At 41.0% G+C, this 25,465-nt stretch overlaps 1 protein-coding gene across 1 annotated transcript; it reads left to right on the forward strand.

The window, feature by feature from the left end:
• Positions 1-6,641: 6,641 nt before the first annotated feature.
• Positions 6,642-8,340, forward strand: LOC134616914 (tripartite motif-containing protein 16-like). Its single transcript, XM_063461990.1, has one exon. It carries the CDS (start codon positions 6,665-6,667, stop codon positions 8,303-8,305), a length of 1,641 nt encoding a protein of 546 aa, XP_063318060.1. The 5' UTR covers positions 6,642-6,664; the 3' UTR covers positions 8,306-8,340.
• The last annotated feature ends 17,125 nt before the right edge of the window (positions 8,341-25,465 follow it).

The following is a 25,465-nucleotide window of genomic DNA, read 5'->3' on the forward strand; positions in this document are numbered from 1 at the left end:
TGAACACGATTTATGACACACAGGAGGCAGAGCAGGGCAGCCATTCTCAGTTTGCAGGTTCGCAGGTTAGGCCACCTTGGTATCCCATCCACCCTCATCAGGTCCAGCCACACCCCAGGACTGCCAGCCCCATCAACCCAGCCAATGTCCTAAAAATGTTTTACTTCTGGGTTCCTAACCCAGTTTACTTCTGGGTACTTCTTACAGTTCCGGAAACAAGAACACGACGTGTTGTGTATGTACGCACAGTGTGAGCACTCGGGTCGCATCAGAGCATCGGGCTGTATAGTGTGAGAACATGCATCATGACCTACGAACTTCTAACCCCCGGTATTCTGTCTTACAGCCTTTAACACTATTCTTCCTTCCAGATTGGTGAGTGAGCTATTAACCCTAGGACTCCCACCTGTCTTTCCACCTGTCTATAAATTAAGGACTTTCTGACAAACTACGCACAAAGCATTAGTGTGGGCCCCCACATCTCCTCAGCCATCAGCATCAGCACTGGCTCTCCCCAGGGCTGTGTGCTGTGTGCCTTTCATGCTATACTCGTACAAGTGGAGCGGCTGACAGCGTGGTGCAGGGACAACAACCTGCTCCTGAACACAACTAAGACCAAGGAGCAGGTTGTGGATTTCATGAAAAAGAAAATGGACATTAAACCACTTTACATCAGTGGGGATGAGGTGGAGATTTTGTCGGCCTTCCGCTTCCTGAGAGTTCACATCACGGAGGACCTGTCTGTCCTGGGGTGTGAACACAGTGGAGCTGGCAAAGAAGGCTCAGCAGAGACTTTATTTCCTGAAAATCCTCAGGAAAAATAACAGTCGCTGCTGGTGTCAACAGCGTAGAGGAAAACACGGGGTCATCAGCCGTTCTTTATCCTCTCTGGATGAACTGCAACACTCTCGCTGTCTCAGGAAAGCAGGAAATATCATTAAAGATCCTCAAACCTGCTCATAATCTGTTCATCTGCTGCCATCGGGCAAAAGATACAGGAGCATCAGAACAAAGACTAATAGACTAAAAAGCAGTTTCTTCCCTGCAGCTGTTGGGGCAATGAATTAAAAGCAATCATCTCCAATTCAACCTGACAAATACTGTGCAGTGTATGACATCCTGTGACATTCTGTGCCATCATGTTTATGTGCAATAAGCTTCTATTTATTATACTGAATGACTTTGGTTTACCTCTTTTTTATATCCTTCTTTTGTAATTATATTCAAACTTTCTCTCTTGACACCACAGGCACTGCTCTTTATTTTGTTATACTTGTTACAATGACAATAAAGACATTCTGATTCTGATTCAATACCTACTGAACTAAACTAGTAGAACCATTTTCTTTAGCTTAAATTTTAGCCCAACTGTAGCTTGTTTCAATTGTGCTCAAAAGCCCTCAAAACCTTTTCTTTGTGGGTTAAAATTGCCCCCACAAGTCCTCTAAGTCCTCATATGTACAGCCTATCAAATTACCAAACCCCATGAATTGTGCCCTATAAATACACTCACCTTGCCTTGTCTGCCAGTCTCTGAATTGTTGTGTTCAGCCAAATAAATGTTCATGTGTGTTGCACAGGGAGTGTTGCGGGTGCAGCACACTGTTTGGATTCGTCCCTCTGTTGATGGAGAGGTGATCCAAATGACTCACTGTGGTAAATAGCTGTGAATAATTAATGGATCCTGAGCACTTACTGCACATGCAGCTGAACTCTTTCTCTATCATCTGTTTCAGTTCCACTGACACAAGGACAGAAAATCTTTATCTCATCATCACAATACTTGCGTTCATTTTAGACTTCAGCTTCAGCGTCCAACCAGCGCGTCAGTCTGGCCCACTAAAAGATGCAAAGGATCAGAAACTACAATAAAAGATTAAAACAACTCAAATAAAACCAAAAGTGAAACAAACCACCCGCCCCAGGATGACGGATCACTTTGTTCTGTTCTTCAGAGTCACTCTACACCGAGCTCACCGAGGCTGCAGAGCACAACAAGGACTGCCAGCTGTAGCTCACAATGTTGGTGTCCACAGGATGAGAGACAGCTGATTGTTGTTGTCATTTATTGTTGAAAAGTATGTGAAGCATGATGCATTATTGACACCTTTTTGTGTACACACTCGCATGAACGTGTGGTCCCTGACCCTGCTGTTGCCACTGATACAGTTTAATCCTGTGTGAAATACTACCATTGGTTTTCGGAAGAAGTTATAAAGAGTCTGTTAATGACTATATGAATGCAAAACTTATATTTTAAATAACTGTTAACATTTTTAAAGAAATGGCTTTGAACAGCACAGAAACTTTAAAATGTTTCCTTTAGATAATCACTTACTAGATATGATGAATATCAAGTGTTTTTCTTCCAAATATTGCAGTTTCATTAAATAAATTACTGTATAAATACAACGTTATTGTACAAGTTACTGTGAAACTTACAGCATCACTGAGTATGTGCTGTTGAAATTACACTTCTGTAAAAAACTGTTAAAAGTACAGAAAATTAATGAATTATAAAGTTAACTGTTAACAGCAGAGATCCAAATTTACAGCCAATTAGGTGCCAGTGTTGATTTCAAAGGATGTATGTAGCATGTAAGGCTGCACTGCAAAAGTACATGAAATCAGGTGTATTACTGTATAAAACATGTGTACCTATTATATTTTGGAACAAATTAAATGAACTTGACTGTTGGATCTAAACTCAGACCCCGCTGTATCCAGGACTTATTCCCATGAAAGAAAAACAAGGCAACAGCGATTGATCATTTACTTGCAAGGGAGGCCTCGTCGGTATCTCAGCTCAATACGAATGACCCCGATGATGGCCTCCTCTCGCTGGCTTTTATTGAGAGACAGTTCACACAAAACACAGCAAAGCAACACCCACATGCTTCTAAGGCATTGTATGTATGTATATGTGTGAAGCTTCTATATGTAAGTAGGAATGTGTGTGTGTGTGTGTGTGTGTGTGTGTGTGTGTGTGTGTGTGTGTGTGTGTGTGTGTGTGTGTGTGTGTGTGTGTGTGTGTGTGTGTGGCAGACCTCCTGCTGACCATAGGGTCGTAACCGCAGGAAGCTTACATCAAAAGAAGTAGATCCTCCAGATAGGATGTATCTGCAATAAAACATTACAGCCCCCTACCCAGAACCCCAAGAATCTGGGGGGAAGGACAGTGGAATCCCTTTCATCAGAGTTGGCAAGCATAAAAATGACAAACATTTAACAATCCACTCTAACATTGACTTTTTATCATATGTATGAAATCTCAGCTTCGTCAGTTTCACCTCTATAATGAAAAAAGGTGTTGTTGCAGTTACAGTAAACATATGTTTGGATCATGACAGGAAAAATGATCTCCACAGTGTCAACCAGTGAATTCATGTCCGTTAAACACACTGTAGGAAAATTATGATATATAGAACAAATATGAAAAGATTTCAAGAGTCGAGAGTCATTTTTAATCATCATGATGTTAGGATATAATTTATGAAATTACATTAAGTACCAAAGTCACAACAACAAAGACGTGTTGGAATCTCAGAGTAGTTAGAAACCTTTAAAAAAGAATTTTAAGAAAGGATTTTAGAAGTTGTTTCGGAATTTCATCAAAATCTGTAAAGCGTATACAGGTCTAATTGTGGGATTGTTTTGGGACAGATTTTCAGTGAATTGTTTTAGTTTCACTATTCACGGATGTTGGAGTTCAGACTGGTTCGTGATGTCGTCAGAAAGCGCAAAAATGAAAAGAAAGAAAAAAAAACTGTGTGACGAGAGAGTGTCGGTTCTTGAGGGTTTGCTGTGCTGCATGTAAATTCCAAAGCTGAACTGAGGAAAATAAAGTTGCCAAAATGAGAATGGAGTCATGTCTCTCTGAAGGTGCAACACATGCAAAAGCCTCGTGACACAATCAACAGCTAAGTTGAGTTTCAGCTGCTGACAGCTTCTGTCTTTAGGTGACATCATGGGCAGTGTGACGCAGTCAAAGTACATTAATCGTACATATCAGTAAGAAACACACTCGTCTCTACTCACATCACAGTGAGTGACACCAAATCTAATTACCAACACAACCTCAAATAACTGCAAACTGATGTGAGTGTAAGTTTAAAGAATAACTGAGACGTCTTAAAGGTTGAAAGTCTGGTGAATCTGCATTCCTATCTTCAGTGCAGCTGAATAAACATGCTGATTTTCTCTTTATGACACAGAATCAGTCACCATGTTTGTTTCTTATTGGCAGAGGTGGGAAGTAACAAAGTACAAATACTTTGTTACTGTTAAGTACAATTTTATGTGTCTGTACTTTACTTGGGTATTTTTTATGAAAACGTTTTACTTTTACTTCCTTTTACTTTTACTTTTACTTCCATGAGATGTGTAACAGTCATTAGAATAAGAATTTAGATTTAATTGTATTCTCATATTCTAATATTGTTTATTATTATAACACAATATTCAGTTCCCTTTGAGTAAAAATAGCACTTTCTTGAAAACGCAGGAAAGTGCAAACTTTGTAGCTGCGTCCTGAGAGAGAGGTGACTGAGAACTTTGGAGTGAGCAGAGCGTTAAACCCTCTACAAAATGCCTCGTTTAGAAGAGTCAGTGAAAAAAAACGACTACCCGTCTTATCCTGTCTTGTGATACAAAATGCATCCTCTTTAATACAAACAGATGTAACTATTGTTATCCTTCCATCTGTGCCTTGTCACCAGGGGCGGATCTAGAGAAATTTTCTTAGGGTGGCATGAGGGTGGCAAAGAAATCAAATGGGGTGGCAAAATCAAAGCCTTTTTTTCCCCCCCAAACACATATGCAGGTGGTTACATATGGTTAAAATGATTCAAATGCAGTAAGTATGCATGTTTTTCATACAGTCTATAACTTAATTATTGTCTGTAGCCCACATAATTACACACTTTAGTTACATAAAACATGTGAGTTTTTATCTTATGTACTGTATACCCTGTATGATAAATAAATATGTAGCCCAATAAGTATAAAATCCAGAAAGCTACACAACATGGGGCGATTCATTTACAAATACAAGTCTAACTTAAGTTTCACACTGTTTTTTGTTAGAACCAAATCAAATTGTTACAGCTTAAACTACACAAAATGTCAGAAATCTGCACTGTCATGAACAAAAATTTAAACCTGATTTTTCATGATTTGTTGGATTAACCCACTCAGGTCTGAAATACAACCGGCTATTTTTGACTCCTTTTGAGTTTACATTTGTATTTCACCCTCAGATTGTTTCATTTTATTTTTTTCCCCTTGCCTTGTTTGGTATCATTCTTTTCAGCTCAACTGAATTTAGTTGTTTTTTTCACTGACATACTGCATTAGTACTACTATTACTATTAATAGTACTATTACTGATCTGAAATCAAACAAAGAACTTAAAATCCTATTAGTATTTTTTACTGTAAAAAAAAAACACAGACATGATGAGTAAATTTTGATAACTTGAAATGCAAATATAAATTGTACATTTTGTAAACATATACAGCTATTTATCTAAAAATGCAGCCAATACACCTGCTGTTTTTTTCATTTTGTACAACCATTTAAAAATATTACTAAAACTAAAACGAGAGAGCAATCAGGTGTCGCAATAAGATGCCCAACAAATGATGTGTGCCAGTAAAAAAAAACAAGTTTGTCCACCAAAAGACAGAGGAGAACAGCACAGGGATAAACCCGCAGGCCTGACAACAGCAGGTGTATCACTCCGCTGGTTTTCTACTTAGTGACAGTGTTTACATTGCAAATGTGCCTTTGTGACATTCATTAGTGCCCTCACTGACACACAAAACAAAACAACTACACAAGACAACACAACACACTAAGTATACACTCCACACTAAACGTCAGAAATCTCCCACATCTAAAAACTCTCTCTCTCTCTCACTCGCTCGCTCTGTCTCGCTGCCGTTACCGACACTCCCAAAACTCTCCCCTCTTCCTAAACAACCAAATCCTACATGTTGACTTTTTATCAATTGGCCGACATGGTGCATTTTTCCACCGATAGGAAAGAGGTGGCTTTTTTTCCCTTTCTTTACTGTTTTCGCAAGGGATCATTTTAGGGTGGCACTTGCCACCCCATGCCACCCTTCTAGATCCGCCCCTGCTTGTCACCTATTTCATTTTGTAAAATCTGGCTAAAGCTTCCAAGTTTGTGTGTTTATTTTTTTTTCCTTCTGACTAGATGAAGCTTTATACACCATCCTTTCAGCATCCTTATACTTATCACCACCTGTGTTTATGTGCTGAAAGAAAAACGATTTCCTTATAGCTAAAACAAATTCTGAAATACAATTTCATTAAATCAAATAAACATTTGTACATTTTGTAGTAGATAAGTTACAAGTTACCAAAGTTAACTAGGTCACAGTTTTTACTACATACTGTAAATCAAACATAACACACCCTGGAGCATTTTATGACTCGATGGGGCCTCCCTTCACAGATGTGTCCGTATCAGGATGGGTCTAAACAACATGGTGTAAATGCAGTTGCTGGTGAGCCTCATTTCCTGTAGGAGGTGAACAAGAGCAGAGATCTGTTTCCCTTCAGAGCACAGAGGTTGTTTCTGTTCAGAGGAAGTCAAACTGTCTGACAGTCACTGAGAGACGGTGAAACGGCACAGCACATGAATCAAATGGACCAAACAAAATTCTGCTGTTCAGTCTGTTTGGATCTACTGAAGGATCCGGTGACTATTCCCTGTGGACACAGCTACTGCATGAACTGTATTAAAAGCTTCTGGGATGAAGAGGAAAAGAAGAAAATCTACAGCTGCCCTCAATGCCGGAGGACTTTCCCAGCGAGGCCTGTCCTGGAGAAAAACACCATGTTAGCAGATTTAGTGGAGGAGCTGAAGAAGACTGGACTCCAAGCTGCTCCTGCTGATCACTGCTATGCTGGACCTGAAGATGTGGCCTGTGATGTCTGCACTGGGAGAAAAATGAAAGCCTTCAAGTCCTGTTTATTCTGTCTGGCATCTTACTGTGAGAAACACCTTCAGCCTCATTATGATGTGGCTCCATTAAAGAAACACAAGCTGGTGGAGCCCTCCAAGAAGCTCCAGGAGAACATCTGCTCTCGTCATGATGAGGTGATGAAGATGTTCTGCCGTACTGATCAGCAGAGTATCTGTTATCTCTGCTCTGTGGATGAACATAAAGGCCACGACACAGTCTCAGCTGCAGCAGAAAGGACTGAGAGGCAGAGAGAGCTGGAGGTGAGTCGACAAAACATCCAGCAGAGAATCCAGGAAAGAGAGAAAGATGTGAAGCTGCTTCAACAGGAGGTGGAGGCCATCCATCAGTCTGCTGATCAAACAGTGGAGCACAGTGAGAAGATCTTCACTGAGCTGATCCATCTCATCCAGAAAAGAAGCTCTGATGTGAAGCAGCAGATCAGATCCCAGCAGGAAACTGAAGTGAGTCGAGTCAAAGAGCTTGAGGAGAAGCTGGAGCAGGAGATCACTGAGCTGAAGAGGAAAGATGCTGAGCTGAAGCAGCTCTCACACACAGAGGATCACATCCAGTTTCTACACAACTACCCCTCACTGTCAGCACTCAGTGAGTCTACAGACTCATCCAGCATCAATATCCGTCCTCTGAGCTACTTTGAGGATGTGACAGCAGCTGTGTCAGAGGTCAGAGATAAACTACAGGACATTCTGAGAGAGGAATGGACAAACATCTCACTGACAGTCACTGAAGTGGAGCCAGAGCCAAAGACCAGAGCTGGATTCTTAAAATATTCACGTGAAATCACACTGGATCCAAACACAGCAAACTCGTGGTTGTTATTATCAGAGGGGAACAGAAAAATAACTGTAATGAATCAACAACAGTCTTATTCTGATCATCCAGACAGATTCACTGACAAGTTTCAGGTCCTGAGTAGAGAGAGTCTGACTGGACGTTGTTACTGGGAGGTGGAGTGGAGAGGGGGAGGAGTTTGTGTAGCAGTTGCATACAAGAATATCAGCAGAAAAGGATATGAATGTGGATTTGGATATAATGACAAATCTTGGTCATTATATTGTAACAACAACAGTTACACATTTTTGTACAACAAGTTCCAAACTCGTGTCTCAGGTCCTCGTTCCTCCAGAGTAGGAGTGTACCTGGATCACAGAGCAGGTATTTTGTCCTTCTACAGCGTCTCTGAAACCATGACTCTCCTCCACAGAGTCCAGACCACATTCACTCAGCCGCTCTATGCTGGACTTTGGCTTTGGAGAATTGGAAACACTACTGAGTTTATTAAAGTGAAATAGACTGAAGTCTTTCATATTGTGGGTTTAAATCTGTATTTTAGTTTCATTTTATTTTCTCTCCATCATTTCTGCACAGAGATCAGCTGTCAGTCAAACATTATGGGTGGTACCTCCACATCTTCTAGTTGTTCTCTTCATGTTTCTGAGTTTTTAAAGGAGATCTTTCCTGTGACTGTTTATGGAGGCTATCACTGCTCATCATCATTTTGATTTACTCAAATATTTCTCCACATGAAAATGTAAACTTCATCCTGCTAACAGGGATGTAGAGGAGGTTAAAGCACCTCAGCTCAGTTTGTCCACGTTTTACATTCTGCCATGTTTTTAGGCTGAATAAAGCCTTTATCATAATGTGCATTGTGTCATAGATCATTTTGTGTTATAAAAATGATAAGAATTAAGAATTATTATGATATTAATATACACCAGATTCAATTACCTATACATAAAATTTGATGGTAGAATTTTCATTTAAAGAGCAACTTTTTGCTTTTTTTACTTTAAGTACATTTCAATAAGGAGAGATCATCAGAAAGAATGAACATGATTTATTGATGAAGTTACACAGAAGCTTTATTTCAGAGCCTGAACTTTTTTACTCTTAGTTGAGTAACACGAGTATTTGTACTTCTACTTAAATACAGAATGTCTGCACTTTTGCCACCTCTGCTTTTTGGCAGCTCCAGGAATGAGAACAGAAAAACATACATTCACAAAAAGTGTAGTGGATTTATGAACTTTACATTTAACAGATCTAACAATGAATCTCAACACAACAGTCAGCTGTTACTGTCGGGTATGGAGGATTGAAGACAGCAGGTGACGTTGTAGCAGAAGAGAAGATTCACACTGATGGGCTTCATCCATCAGTGTGAATCTTCTGTTGTTTCTGCTGTTGTTAACAGAAAATGCAAATCAAAATTACTATTCTGTTAAATATGGGAAATGTTACCAACTCTGTAGAGAATAACGGTGAGATGCAGTTGCACATCATCATCATGAGAACTGATTCCTGAACCGCTCGTCCTGCATCATCTTCAATTATCAAGCTCTGTCAGCATGATCTCCATTATTCCTGGGATGTATTCCTCATAGACCACCCTCAGGTGTTTCTGCAGTGTGTTTAGCTTCTGACTATACACCACAGACCTGAATCAGACCCTTTAGGTTACACACAACAGAGCAGGTCAGTCACGAATCTTTCTAATTACTTTTTAAATGGCAGCACTGCCACAGAGAAGCTTTTAAAAACCTGAAGGATGCTGCTGAAACTAGAAGGTTTATATATCAATAAGATTAAGATTAATAAAGATTATGGCTTCATACAGCCATCACATCAAAAGACTTATTTTTGGAGACAATGCCAACCATACCTTAAATTATCTTTAATGATTCTTAATGATAACACACTTACCTAAACAAAGGTAATATAAAGCATATCATCAAAGAGTAACTGCCACAGGAAAACATGACTGTCAGTGAAGACATGCATCTGTCTGCTGCTTCTACCATGGCACCATATTCAGCACAGAAGACCACTTTGGTTTAGTCTCTCTAATTATGCGAGCTGGGACCACATCCTCACTTTAGGTTTGACAGCATTTCTAGTAGATAATGGCAGATGGCTTCAGCATGAACTGAGGCAGCGGTTTGAGGAAGGCCTCACATTATTAAACAATCCACAAACATAAAGCCCTGCTGCTGTCAAACTTTGTCATACAAACAAGTACAGAAAACTGTGCTGATATCTGGAGTGACAAAGCAAAGCAGGTACAATTACAAATACAGATATCAGTGTCACAGTAAAAAGCTTCATTTGAACATGAATTTAGTTGTGATGACAAGCTGAGACAAAAAGGTAATCACTTATTCCACTTCCCCACCTAAAGTGGAACCTGCTCCCATCTGGTTCCCCCTCTCCACCTGCTCTAAAACAGAATAAATGTAAAGCACCCAAATCAACACATGAAACCTAGAGTTGACATAATGATGCTCACAGAAAAATATGTTTACCTCACAGATGTCTGTGCAGGTTCTCAGTCATCCAGCTCATGGTAGTCTAAGGAGCTGCTTAGGTTTACCTCACATGTGAGATCATGTGCCTTGGAGTGTTCCTGATTCGTACTTTGAGGAAAAGACAAACGACTGCAGAGTCCCAGTAGATGTCAAAAATAGTGATTTTATTAAACACATATATATGTGGGGAAGAAGCGTATCGTTACACTTTTCAAGGCAGTCTCCCCCGAACCAAATCAAGGAGTGGTATATATAACAGTTAATGACGAATAATATGCGTCAAACAGTTGGATTTACTGGAAATCTAAGTATCAATTCTCGGAATCTAAGAACACCGTCTTCCACTGGACCCCAACGGCCTCTCACTCCCTTTCCAGATGTTTTCCGTTATCTAAACTGTTATTGCTAATGAGCCAAGAACATCGGACAAGTCACGTAGCACTTTCGAGCAAAACAAGCTTAGAAAGTGTGAGTGTATGTGTGCAGGCCCCCCCTTATGTGTCTTATGTGTTATCCTCAGTTAACCTCAGAGCGCTGGGCCTACAGGCCTCCAGGCTGTGATTTTATTATATGTGATGTGCTCTAGGGTAAACAGATATGAAATCATCTTAACCTTCTCACTTCCCCATAACTTCAACCCCCCAGTTAACAACTCTCTAATGGACACTATGAATAACATGAATACAGTTAAACCTGCAATGCAAGATTATTATGGCATTACTATATGTGATTAAATACAAACTATAATGTAACATCAACCGATTCATTAAATGCTTGGATGAAATGACAATGATAAATGATGATAATGGTGATAATACTGGTTATGACTAACACCTGAAAAATAGAAAAAACATCCTCTTTCTCACACTCCTCCTTTTTGGCCTTTTGAGAAAGGCCAACACTCATCAGGTGTGTCTCACTCCTCAGACCACCCAGCCACCTCTTGCAATGGCATCATAGACCCAGGACCAGTGAAACCAGCTGGCCCCGAATCCATAGCCCTCTCCAGCAATCTCACCACCACTCGTCTGGCCAGAGGGATGAGACAACATCCTACAAACAATATACTTATAAAAGTAACAAGAGAAAACATGGCAGACATAAACACACCCTTCCATTGCCCAAAAACAGACGTCATCCAGTCCCCCAGCCCCGTGTTCACGCCCGAATGTTCATGCATAGTTTTAGATAACGTTTTCAGACTTTCCAGGGCCCTGGTTACAGTGCCATCTGGAGCGGTGTTGTTGGGAATGAAAGTACAACACATGTCACCAAACATGGCACAGACACCGCCTTTCTCAGCCAACAACATGTCTAGAGCCATCCTGTTTTGCACCCCCATCAAAGACGTCGGACCTAATTGTTCCGCAAACCCCTCCATGGCGTCTCTGGTAAGGTTAGAGAGTCTCAGCAAGTTGTAATGAACATAGTTAATACGATCAACATTTTTATTTGGAGTTACCCATATGAAAATACTTTCAAATCCTGCCGCTATTTGGTTAACTAATTTATATTCATCAGGAACCCCCCTGGGGACTCCTATTGAGTCAATCCAGGTTGGCGAGTTGGACCTTGGGTCATAACTACGTGTACCCGTTGTGCTTCTTACCCTCAACAAGTGTCTCCTACGTCTGGCTGCCAATGTACGCGTGTCCTGTTGTTGAATAGTTTTTACCCTGTTGCCTATAAGCATCAATGGTGCTCCTAACCGCACCATGGCACATGTCCCCACACTCCCCAAAAGGGTGTACTGTCCACAGTAATAATATAACCCACCTCTTGCCCATGTACCTATCACTGTGTTTGGGTCACTTACATTATTGGTGGTCCTTCCCGTGAGCGTCCTCTTACACCAACTTGGGTCAATTTGTCCCAGAGTGTATTTCACATTGTCCATGGAAAACTGGAAACATGTGTAATTATCTCGTCTAGGTGTAAACGAACCTGTTTGTGTACGTTTATCAATTGGTGGATATAAACCTGATAAAGTGGTGCAGTTCCCTGTGTCCACAGCTTCTCTCGTTAGCCTCAGCATACAATTATAACCCCACTCGTCCTCTGGATACAGAGGCGCAGGCTCAGTGAACAAACGAGGTCTAGCTGTAGCACAGGCAACACAATCAAATACATTTTGTTCTTTAGCATTTTGAGCCACCCAATCTAGCCAGAGATTACTGTCACTGAATCCGGTGGCACGCTCAATTAAATCCTGAGGCTTTAGTCTAGTGTAATCGGTTGAAACAAGCCATCTCTCCTCCAGTTGCTGCTCCTTATGAGTACCTGTCCCTGACGTGACCGTTGGCTCCGTGAGGTTTGTAACTGCACCGAGCGATTGAGACTCTGGGTCAACTAAGTTCACCCGAATTACTCCCGTTGGATCTGTCCCTATCACATGCACCCCAATTACTAAATAAAATGCGCCTCCCGGAATCCCCGATTTAGGAAGTTCACTCCACGGTCCTAGGGAAAGAGTAATAGGGTTATGGGCAACAGAATAATCCCTTTGAATGGCTATCCCTTTCAGCGCCTGCGGCACCTTTGGCTGCCATCCTACTCCTGTCCAACTTACCACATCCTCCCAGGAACACCACTGATCTGTTATGTAGGTGTGAACGTGTGCGTCCCACGAAGGGCCCCAAACTGCCTTACGGTAACATATCATGGGATGATTACAAACCCACACATCATATGCTCTCCAGCTACTACTAGCCCCTGTACATTTAATGACATCACACAAATCGAACGTGAATGCTGTTGTGGACCCGTTAACGTAATCTAACTCGATCCCCCCAGAAGTGCTGAGACACTCATCCCCCTCACCCGAGATGTCACGCTTGAATTTCCTCTGTGACTTCATTGATTTGGACTCTGGAGCGGGTAGACCTCTGCGTCTGGGCAATTCACCTGTCTGCCAAAAAACAAACAAACATATTAGAACACTCACACAAGTCAACACCCCAGCTATTTTCCAATTTCCCCACAATCTCATGGTCTTTGTTCCCAGGCTTTTCTTTTAGCTTTAGACTGGAGCCCCAGCCTAGTACACTTCACGCCTCTTTGACACCTCCTTTTTTGCGTGGAGTGATGCTCGGCGATCCCTCCTCTTCTTTCTTCGACTCCCCGGGTAGACTACCGGGTCGTCGTTGCACGAGTGAGAGGATTATTCTGCCTCTTTATCACCCGTGTTGGTTGAAGATGAGCTTGTCTCCGCCAAGCTCTCATCAGCGACCGCACATTGAGACCAGTGAAACCACGTCTCCCCTTTCCCCTTCAACCGGACCGCTGTTGTGGTACGAGCCGTCACCTCGAATGGCCCCGTCCACCTCGGATCCCTCCACTTTCGCTTGATGACCTTCAGCCACACCACCTTGGCGTCGGGGATGGACCTGTCCACCGTGCTCACTCCAGCTGCAACCTGTTGTGTGAAACTAGACACAAGAGCTTTTAATTCTTTCCAATATTCAGCATGCGTTCTATTACTTTTCATACTTTCTTCCGCCGGGACTGCCGTCCAAGGACCAGGAAACTGTCGTCCTGTCAACAGCTCGTACGGCGTGAATCCTGTGGATTGGTTAACACAACATCTTATTATCATTAATGCAATTGGCAGGGCTGCAACCCAATTTAACCCCGTCTGAGCAGAAATTTTCGCTATCTTGTTCTTCAGATTTAGATTCATCCTTTCTACTTTCCCCTGGGACTGAGGATGATACACAGTCCCAAACCTATGTTGCCACAGAGAAGCTTTTAAAAACCTGAAGGATGCTGCTGAAACTAGAGGGTTTATATATCAATAAGATTAAGATTAATTAAGATTATGGCTTCATACAGCCATCACATCAAAAGACTTATTTTTGGAGACAATGCCAACCATACCTTAAATTATCTTTAATGATTCTTAATGATAACACACTTACCTAAACAAAGGTAATATAAAGCATATCATCAAAGAGTAACTGCCACAGGAAAACATGACTGTCAGTGAAGACATGCATCTGTCTGCTGCTTCTACCATGGCACCATATTCAGCACAGAAGACCACTTTGGTTTAGTCTCTCTAATTATGCGAGCTGGGACCACATCCTCACTTTAGGTTTGACAGCATTTCTAGTAGATAATGGCAGATGGCTTCAGCATGAACTGAGGCAGCGGTTTGGGGAAGGCCTCACATTATTAAACAACCCACAAACATAAAGCCCTGCTGCTGTCAAACTTTGTCATACAAACAAGTACAGAGAGCTGTGCTGAAATCTGGAGTGACAAAGCAAAGCAGGTACAATTACAAATACAGATATCAGTGTCACAGTAAAAAGCTTCATTTGAACATGAATTTAGTTGTGATGACAAGCTGAGACAAAAAGGTAATCACTTATTCCACTTCCTCACCTAAAGTGGAACCTGCTCCCATCTGGTTCCCCCTCTCCACCTGCTCTAAAACAGAATAAATGTAAAGCACCCAAATCAACACATGAAACCTAGAGCTGACTTAATGATGCTCACAGAAAAATATGTTTACCTCACAGATGTCTGTGCAGGTTCTCAGTCATCCAGCTCATGGTAGTCTAAGGAGCTGCTTAGGTTTACCTCACATGTGAGATCATGTGCCTTGGAGTGCATTATGGACAGGAAACGTTTCAGGTCCATGAGGTGAGCATATTCTGGATGTGCAGAGATCACCTTATGCAAGTAGAGCACAAACCTGCATGTGACTGCTGCCTGATGTTACCTCATCCATAAGTATTAAAGGATGGGCATAAACTTCCTGTCAGAAATGACTGAAGGGCCTGTGGGAAGTTTTCATCAATAAGTACAGTTTATGTATAGCTAGGGTTGCCAACCGTCCCTTAAAAAACGGAATCGTCCCGTATTTAGAAACAAAAGTACACGTCCCGTATTGAGCTAATAAGGGACGCACTTTGTCCCGTAATACAGTGAGAATCAAAAGTAGTCTATAAATGTTAATGGAATTAACGCTTTGTTTGAAAACATAATTCCCAGCCCCTCTCCTGCTTTGTGACCATTGAGCTGACAGCACACTTATGACAATTCAGATTACCGCTTATCTCATTGGTCGAGGAAAGGTCGCTTACGGAGAAAATACCGGAAGACAACAGATGACCACAACAAGAAGCATGGCCAACAGGGAAACAAACGCCGGCACTGCGGTGCAAGTCTCGGACGACAGTACACCTAAAGCTGGGCAGACACTGTGCGATTTTTTCAGTCACGTTATTCAGCTCCTGCTCAAACTGCACGATTGACTCGCAGGGGTTATAAGTTCGTAGGTCACGATGCAGGGTCTCACACTATACGGCCCGATGCTCTGATGCGACCTGAGTGCTCACACTGTGCGTCCATAAAATGAAGGTTATAACAGTAAATCTGTCGCTCGCTCTCCCTCTGTGTCTTTCACTCACACAGACACACACACACCACCACCATCAACTTTGCTAAATTGCTAATGAAAAACATTGATCAGGCAGCTGTGATTGAGCAGCAATGTAAATCTATTTACACGGTTGTTGTGGTCGTGATAATTTTGTGAGGCCACATCGAAAAGGCTCGGATGAGCTTTCCAAAGTTCTACAAGTTGTGCCTCCATGCTTGTGTCCAGATCACACGCTGCACAGCCGTGCTGCTCCGTCTTTTTCACCGACGTTTACGTGTTAGCGCGTGAGCAGTGTGAGCGGCTGCGGTGACACCCTCACGAGCGATTGATCGATCGATCGGGAGCTGGTCGTGAGGTGTTAATAACTACAATACAGAAAAGGGCCATTAGATTAATAAATAATGTGGGGTACAGGGACCATACAAATGCACTCTTTGTCAAAATGAAAGCTATTAAATTCCAAGACTTGGTGAAGCTTAAAACAGCGCAAATAATGTATAAAGTAAGAAATAAATTGCTTCCAAAAGAAATCTGTAAATTGTTCATAGAAAGAGAAGGTGGGTATAACTTAAGAGGGAAATGGAATTTAAAAATACAAAGTGCTAGAACAACTTTAAGAACTATGTCTATCTCAATTGCAGGAGTTAAATTATGGAACAGTCTAACAGAAGAAATAAAAGAAAGTAAAAACATAAATCAGTTTAAAATAAAATATAAAAACCTAATTTTAAATAACTATAAGAATGAAGAAAACGGGGTTAACCCAGGACGGTAATGTTGCTGGTAATGGTGTTGTGGTTCTTTTTGGGGTTTTTTGGTTTGTTTTTTTGGTTTGTTTGTTTTTCCATAACTTGTGTATCTGCAAATATACTCATTCTGTATTTTTCATATGAAAGAAACTATACTGTGGTGGGGCTTGCTTATTTCTTGTTTTTGATTTATTTACGTTTTATTTTGTTTTGCTTTTTTTTTTTTTTTTTGACTTTTGTTTCATATGTTGTTTGTTTAATTTAAGACTAAAAGAAAATTAAATGAATGAGAGGTAAAACTTGAGGGGGTAGGGACAAATAAGTAAATACTTCTGCCTACTCCTTTTCAAACAAATAATGAAATGATATTTTATAATGATTGTGAAGACACATGTTTGAAATGTTTGAAATAAAAATGAACTGAACTGAACTGAACTGTTAATCGCTTCTCGTTACCCCACGTATACTACACGATGCACGATGAAGGCCAAACTCGGGCCGATCACCAAAACGGTCGCACGTAGTGATGCGCGAATCATGAACGAATCGTTCAATACTCGAGAATTACTTTACTGACTAATGAATCATGATTCACAAGCCCAACTGACTCACTGACTCATCCCTGTTGCTGTTAGCAGCAATATATCTAGCTTATAATTAAAATCGTGGAGAAAAACACAACATCCAGTATCTTAACAAAAACATTTCTGCTCTGAACTGGAAGAAAAAACCCTGAGTAGAAGCTCACATCAAGACAATAGCTCCTCGGTTCACAGTAGCATCGCTCCGCTAACATGCTAACAGCACATTTGAGCTACTCACCCCCTCCTTTCCTGTGCTGAATCGTAGAGCCAGCGAGTCACTCAGGACTCACTCACCCCCTCCCTCCTGTGCTGAATCGTAGAGCCAGCGAGTCACTCAGGACTCGCTAACCCCCTCCCTCCTGTGCTGAATCATAGAGCGAGTGAATCACTCACTCACTCACCCCCTCCCTCCGGGCTCACAGCTTCTTCTTCTTCTTCTTGGTTGGCAACCAATGTTAAGGCGCATTACCGCCCCCTGGCTCACAGCTCAGTGGACATTTAGATGAGAAAATATATACTTGACACATTTAAGGAAAATACTAATAAAATTAAAAAAAACAAGATAAATGTTCCCTTTAGAATTTTTTTGCTCTTTTTTGCTTTATAAAATAGTTGTTTTCTTTTAGAATCACTCATCTTAGCAGTAGGATTTACATGAAAAGAGAAAAGAAATTAAGTTTGAGTGAAAATGTACATTTTTTGCACTCTCTGGTCAACTGACTCAGTGAATCAAATGACTCAAAAAACCCGATTCACTTTGGTGAGTGACTCATTAAAACTCGATTCAGTAAAAAGAATCAAATTTACCATCACTAGTCGCACGGCTCAGAAATCGGCTCAAAATGGGCCAAAAATCGCACAGTGTAAGCCCAGCATTAGACCAGCAATGTTTGTTCCCCTCAGAGAAAGAAAAAAACAAAGGCTGCAAAAGTACTGGGAGGAATGGGAAAAGGAAAACACCTGTCTGGAAAAGTGCACGATAACACCTATAAAGCGCACTGCACTGTGTGCCGGTGCACTTTTTCCATAGGCATGCTTCTAATGGTGGGCACATGAAGAACATGAGGGGCGTGAAAGCTCGGGGAACCCTTAACCAATTTTTTGTCCACCAGGCCACGGCAGAAGCAGATATGGTAGACACTGGTTTGTTTTTTTAAACCCTCTGGTTAAGGTTAGTATGGGCATGTGCAGTGAATATCAGCGCTATGTGGCCAGAAGTGTGATAATATAATTTATTTTGTGTAATAAACAACTGCAAGGATAGATGATTACAACAAATAGATGACTAATACATAAAAGTAATACATAGATGGATAATGATGATGAGTTATGATGCGTAATCATGGGAACAAGCGGGTTTACAAACGGCAGCAGCTGATTAGCATTAGAAAAGCTGAAATAATACCTCAACTGAAGCCAGTTGTACTAAATGCACTAAATGTGCACTGTTACAAGAATGTTTTTCGTTCTATTGTTTTCTATTAATTTATATAATTTTAAGTTAAGCAGAACAGAGTTCTTTTAAAGAAAGATTTACTTATATTCTCAAAAGTTAAGCATGACAGGCTTCTGTTTAAGAAAGAGACCTGTTTTATTGTGTTAATGTTGTCATTTTGAGCGAAAAATAAATGGATAAATGATCATTTGTTTCCCATATGGTCATATCACAAAGAATATGCATCTACTTAAATCAAATTCAAGTCAAATGGTTAAAAAAATAATCCTCCCCCCCCCCCCCAAAAAAAAAAAGAGCTACAAAATTCACCACACTGGGAAGGGTGAAGACAACTGGGTTGCCCGGCCCTGGCCACGAGGTGTCCCTTATTTATTTTTCAGGGAGTTGGCAACCCTATGTATAGCATATACTTATTTATTTAATATTTGTTTCTTTCCTCTGTGTGTGTGTGTGTGTGTGTGTGTGTAGAGGTGGAGCCTCCTCCTGTATGGGCTCAAATTGTGGTCATAAATATTTTGTACTTGTAAATCAGAATGCGTATATTTGTGCATCTGTAGATAAGAATGTGTGTACGTAAAAAAAGATTTGTGTGTGTAAAAATATTTACACAAGTTACAATTTCTGTTTGTTAAGATCTGGTTACAGATACAAAGCAAAAAAACACGTGTGAAACTCTGCACTCAAGTTTCAACTTACAAGTGCGAATTTTGACCCGATTTTTCTTCCTTTCAGCTGATTGGTCAATGTCATGCCAATCACAAATTTAACTATCCAATCAGAGAACAGATGGGTTTGGCTGTCGGAGGCACGCTTTACTGAGCTGCAGGTCCTTGAAGGGTAATACAGTGAGAAAATAAAACAGGCGGGAATTTCAGCTCTGACTCGATCTTTTTTCTACTTTCAACAGAAAATGTTATTTTCAGTATTAAGTGATGTCATCCTCACTATAATCTGTTACTCACTGTGTCACCGTGACGAATATATTTATTCTGTAAAAAAGAAAAGCTAGAAAAACACATTCATTAATTACACGTGATCTGTTTCTTCTTTTCACGACAGAGTTTTTTCCTGTTTTTATTCCCACTGATGCTTCTTTGTGAATAACTCAAAAACAACTGAAGTAATGCAGGTTCATTATAACCAAAACTCCAGACTGACAGCAAAACATGATGTTAGAAAATGGAAAATCCACAGCAGTGGAAAGTTCAGGAAGGTTTCTTCATGCTTCACAGGCTGCTCAGCAGAGGATGATTTAAAGATGTGTGTGAAATGGAGTGTTACGATTGGTCAGAAAATGTGATGAATGTTAACTTTTTACAAAGAAAGACAACACATTTAGTCTTTTCATTTAAATATATAAATATTAAGTTGATTAAAAATCAAAGCTAACACTATGCCAGCTTCTAGCTTTGCTTGACAGGTGTAGAAAAAACCTGATGACAGACACGAACCCAGAAAACTGAAAAGTCAACCAAACACATCCAAACTTTGAGTCCAAAAACAGCCGTAAACCTGTGTGGTTATTATAGTAAACACTGCAGTCTTTTCTCTGTATGTGTTGCTTTATAAATAGATTTATTGTGAGCAACACGAATGTTAACAGATGGAGATCTTTGCTGAAGCACACTGATCACTACATTCACAGATTGCTGTCTTTAACAGTCTCATCATTTTTTCTTTCCTTCGTTCTGTGAGACTTTCTCCAAAATAATGTGTTGATCGCAGTTATTGACTGTCTGATATAATAAGTAGCTTTGTTTTAATTGTGCAGGGCTCGTCTGTGTCACTGTTTCACAGAACAGCATCATCAACATGTGGCGATAACCAAATTGGCCAGCAGGTGTCGCTGTGGAGATGGTGTCAGATTGTTTTGAAGCCTCGCTGAAGGAAGTAAGATTACAAAATATTGTGATATTAAGTACAAAGTTTATTCATTATAACTCCATATATTTGGCTGAAATGTTTGAAATTCCTGGGTGTTGACTGCCAAATATCACAGGCTACGTCCACACGTACATGGGTATTTTTGAAAACACAGATTTTTCTGTGCGTTTGGGCCTTTCGTCCACACTAAACTGCATTTTGGGTCACTGAAAAAGGAGATTTTTAAAGTCCTGCCAGAGTGGAGATTTTCAAAAACTCAGTTTTAGTGTTTAGGTGTGGACGAGAAAAACTGAGAAAACGCAACGTTAAAGGTGTGCGCCTTTTTTTGACATCACGCTGTGCGCCACGTTATTGTTTCGGGAAGATGAATTTGTACAATGGCGGACTTAGACAAAAGTTACTGATAATTTTACTCTCTGAAGTTTTAACAGGCTTACATATACACACAGTTACTGTCCCTCCATTTCGAAAGACAGTTGTCACAGTGAACTCTGGACGTGGCTTCTAAATTCTACACAGATGCTCTCACAAAATAAATCCCGACGTCGCCGGTTTTGGACTAGACCGGGTCGGACCACCGCTTGGTGGGACAACTTTGAAAGCGAGACGGTTCTTCCAGAAGAATGGAGAGAGAACATTTTTGCATGTCGAGCACTTCACTTTTGGCTCTCTGTCAGCCACTTCATCCGCACATCGAAGGCCAAACAACCGAAATGAGTTTGACCGTTAGTGTTGTAAAAGAAGGTGAATGCACACTTTATTATTTAGCTGATGAGAGGAGGTTACGAAAGACTGCAAACGCTTTCGGTCTATCAAGGCAAGCGGTGTCAAAAATAGTAAGACAAGTATGTACGGCAGTTACTGTTCACTTGGGCCCTGTGTTTATACAGTTACCACTCACCGAGTCCAAAGTAGAGGAACTTGTAGCGGGTTTTACCGAGCCTATGGAATTCTTCAGTGTACTGGTGCTGTGGATGGGACCCATGTGGAAATAAAGCAACCATCCACAAATTCTATGGACTATATTAACAGGAAGGGGAGGTTTTCTATGAACATACAAGCCAACGGTGACTACAGGTAGTTAATTTATTAATGTTGTGATGAAATAACCAGGCAGTGTACACGACGCACATATTTCTGCAAATCCATGCTGAACACACATTTGAAAAGTGGCATGATTCCTTCTTCCAAAAAACAAATCATGGAACATGAGGAGGCAATTCCAGTTTTTCTTATTGGGGATCCAGCATACCCATTGCTTCCTTACCTAATGAAAGAGCACGCAAACGGGGGAAGCACTGCTCAGGAACAGTATGTTGGACTATGCTTATGTCGAGCTCGAATGGTCATTGAATGTGCTTTTGGCAGACTGAAAGCACGGTTTGGAGCATTGCAAAGGTCAATGGACATTAATCTAAATGAACTTCTTGTCATTTATGCCTGTTTTGTGCTCCATAACTACTGTGAGGCCAACAAGGACATGATGGATGAGAATATAGTCACTGAAGTAATTCAGCAGGACAAGGACAAGCAGCCAGCCACACAGACTTACCACAGAGCTGACTGCATGACATCAGAAGGGAAGAGGGTCAGGAGAGTCCTTACTGAATTCCTCGATCCATAAAAAAGGATTTCTCTTCTATTGTAGGACACTGTCATATCTACAGAAATTGTAAGTCAGGCAGTGTGACACTTCACAATCTGTGCACTGTGATCCTGAACATGTTCAAAAAGAAAGTGGCTCCTTACCTTAAGTTAAATGTTGTTTACAGAGAATAAGACCTTTTTTTTTTACATTTTGTCACCCATGTAAAAAAATTTCAGTTCATTTCTTTACTGAATAAACTCTGGAGAGAGCCAGTGAAACAAAATCCAAAATACTGTCTTTAGTTATTAACATTTTTTAAAGAAGAAGCCACTTGAAAACAAAAGTAGCTGCCTTTCAAAAAAGAAACAAACTTCTCAGAAGTAGGATAAAAGAAGGTTTTGTGAGGGCACAAGGACGGCCTCTTACACTTAAGTGCTGTTTGGACAGAAAACATTGGAGCCTCCAACATAAGTTATTTATTGCCCAGCATAAGTAATGATGCAGATTGTTTCAAATATCATCCTGCTTGTGCTCATGTGAAGGAAAACTGCCCTGTTCCCTGCAAAGGTAAGGTTGGGCTAGGTGTGCTGCTTGGCCGCTCAGTTATTATAATATGTTGGGTGGAAATGTGCCAGGTACAGTGTGTACACCACATGTGCCCACCATGGTTTGGTGGCCGGTTGAAAGGCTGTGGTGGTGGATGACTCGTCTTAGCATTAAAAATCCATCTGCAGTTGAACTTGTAAGTCTATCAAGAGTGACTGATAATTTACTGTAATGTTCAGAAGCCTCTCAGATGTCTCCATTATATCCTGAATTCTTTTCTTCATCTGTGTGTCCACCTCTGCAACATTCAGCAGCTGTGTCTCAGTTGAAAGTCTTCTTTTAAGGCTGTCCTGTCTGTGGTAGAATAAAATAATGACAAACAAATTAACCACAATAAATGTTCAAATAGATCAGTGGTGGAATAGCAAGATTAATATTTACTGAAGTGTTGTACTTAAATATTTTAAGTGTTCTCTTTCCCTTTACTTTCAACTCTACAACATTTTTGAGGGAGGGATTCAACACCAACACAATTATACTGCAGATTCAGATGAATATTAATCTGTCACAAATGCTACATTCAATATTGTTGCCATGTGTAAACAACCAATACAAGAGCTCAACATCAACACTAAATGAACATAGCATGTCCAGTGACGCAGCAAAAACGTACGCTGATATGTTTAATACCAGCAGGCTAAACAAAGCCCCGCGAGCTGCCATCGCTTCACTGAACAAGGTACCAATAAGTGAGATCAATCAATCATTTCGCCACACTTACTGTCAGGGTTGGTTGAAGGAGGACCCAAATGCGAAACGTTCTGAATGGAAAAAGTGTTTATTTACAAGAAGCTATGAAACTGTGCCAACAATCCACAGTGTGTTCCCAATTCCCAGGCCGTGATTCCTCTCATTGATATGTGGTGAAGTTTTGTCCTCCTTTATGCCTATGTACACAGTGTGCTGCTCCCTCCACATGTTTCTGCATTTGACCTAGGAACGAGAGACGCCACATTTAATACAGTCCTATCTACCGTCCGACAAAAACTTAAACCATTCCACAGGAGATAACAGAAACCACGATCATAGAGCTGAAGCACTAACCGTGTTCCGAGTGCAACAATCCCACACAGACTGCTGTGTCCACTGGTCTCTTAAGTAGGGCTCCTTGATTAGGCACATCAGCAACAGGTGAGTGATTAATCCCAGGTGTGGCTGGCTCAAAGACAGGAGACTCTTCAGGCCTGGTGTGGCAGCAAAACCAACATACCACAGCACACACACAAACACACACTCACTTAAGCTCGTACCCAGGGAAACGAGGGACCAGGAGCAGATCACACCAACAAACAACCATAAGCATTCCAGAAGACAAATGAAACTAATAAATATACATCAAACCCAAAAACAACACATGATTCCTGGGTGGCAGAGCCAGGCCCATGACACTTACAGATGATGCTTTTTCAAAAGCAACAGATGCAGGAATTGTCAGAGACACGGAGAAATGGACCTTCCCTGTTGAGCGCTGGGAGAAAAACCATGCCATGCCATGTTTTTGTGTATCGGTGTATCAGAGAAACTCAGGAGAGTTTTCTCCAAGCACAACATCCCAGTGCATTTCAGACCCAGCAACACACTCAGACAGAATCTGGTTCACCCGAAAGACAAAACTCCAAAACACAAACTTAACAATGTGGTGTACGCTGTACAGTGTAGCGAGGAATGCCCAGACCTCTACATTGGAGAGACCAAACAGCCACTTCACAAGCGCATGGCACAACATAGCAGAGCCACCTCCACGGGACAAGACTCAGCGGTCCATCTGCATCTTAAGGACAAAGGTCACTCTTTCGAGGATGCCAATGTTCACATTTTGGACAGAGAGGACAGATGGTTTGAAAGAGGAGTGAAAGAAGCCATCTATGTCCAGTGTGAGCGACCATCTTTGAACAGAGGCGGTAGCTTACGACACCAACTGTCTGCCATCTATAATCCAGTTTTGAGATCCCTTCCCAGACGCCTTAACACCCACTCACACCCTGGGCCATCTGACCTCAGGAAATCGCATGATAGGGTGGGGCCAGGTTTAACAATGAGCTGACCTGAAACCCTGGCTGATTGTGACCTACACCCGTTTTCACACCTTGGCTCATGTGATTAGGTAGAGGATCATTAGGGGGTCCTTTGGGGGGTTACTCCCACTGGGTTTAAATCTGGGACTCTCCACCATTTGACACTAGAACTGAAGAAGCTTCTTGGATGAGAGGTGAAACGTCTTCAAGCAACTTAAAGAAGTCCAGACGCTTTTCTTTCCAAGCTCCTTAGACTACAGAACAAATGACTATGACCTGTCATATAACATATAACTTATACAAAACATGCCTCAGAAATACACGTGAGACAGAATACGTACTATCAGACACTTGCATGGAGAAACCTTATGAATACCAGCGCTCACACACTCACGTGTGCACGCAGGTACTTACAGACTCACACTATCTTGGGTGGCTGCTGCCTCAACATATCAAGCATTATCGATTTTGTGTACTGCTTAAAAAGATTCAGCATTTATTATTTACTGTTACCTATGCATATGTTGGATGTTGCTCTAATTTCGCTACTGTGTCGTTTTCTTTTTGTTTGTTCTTTTTGTTTTTCTTTCCTTCAGCAGGTGATGAAGCAGATTTTCATTGTCTTTTCTCTCCATCTCTTTTCTCCTTTTTCTTTCCCTCTCCTTCTGTTAACTTTCTTCCGAACTTTTCTTCTTGTTTTGCTTTCCTGTCCCCGAGTCCAGTCTGGCCTGATTACAATAATTTAGAATAAAAATAACTAATAAAGATCAAATAAACTATGACAATCAAGTGGACCAGTATAGCAAAAGGCCAACCTGGGAAAGTAAATCTGTTGGGTATTTTTCTTGGCCTTCAGACAATAATTCTCAGTTA

Source organism: Pelmatolapia mariae, linkage group LG18, assembly GCF_036321145.2.
Source record: "Pelmatolapia mariae isolate MD_Pm_ZW linkage group LG18, Pm_UMD_F_2, whole genome shotgun sequence".
Taxonomy (NCBI): domain Eukaryota; kingdom Metazoa; phylum Chordata; class Actinopteri; order Cichliformes; family Cichlidae; genus Pelmatolapia; species Pelmatolapia mariae.

Bases quoted from the DNA above. Each gene is read 5' to 3' on its own strand.
- LOC134616914 (XM_063461990.1), top strand. From the start codon at position 6,665: ATGAATCAAATGGACCAAACAAAATTCTGCTGTTCAGTCTGTTTGGAT.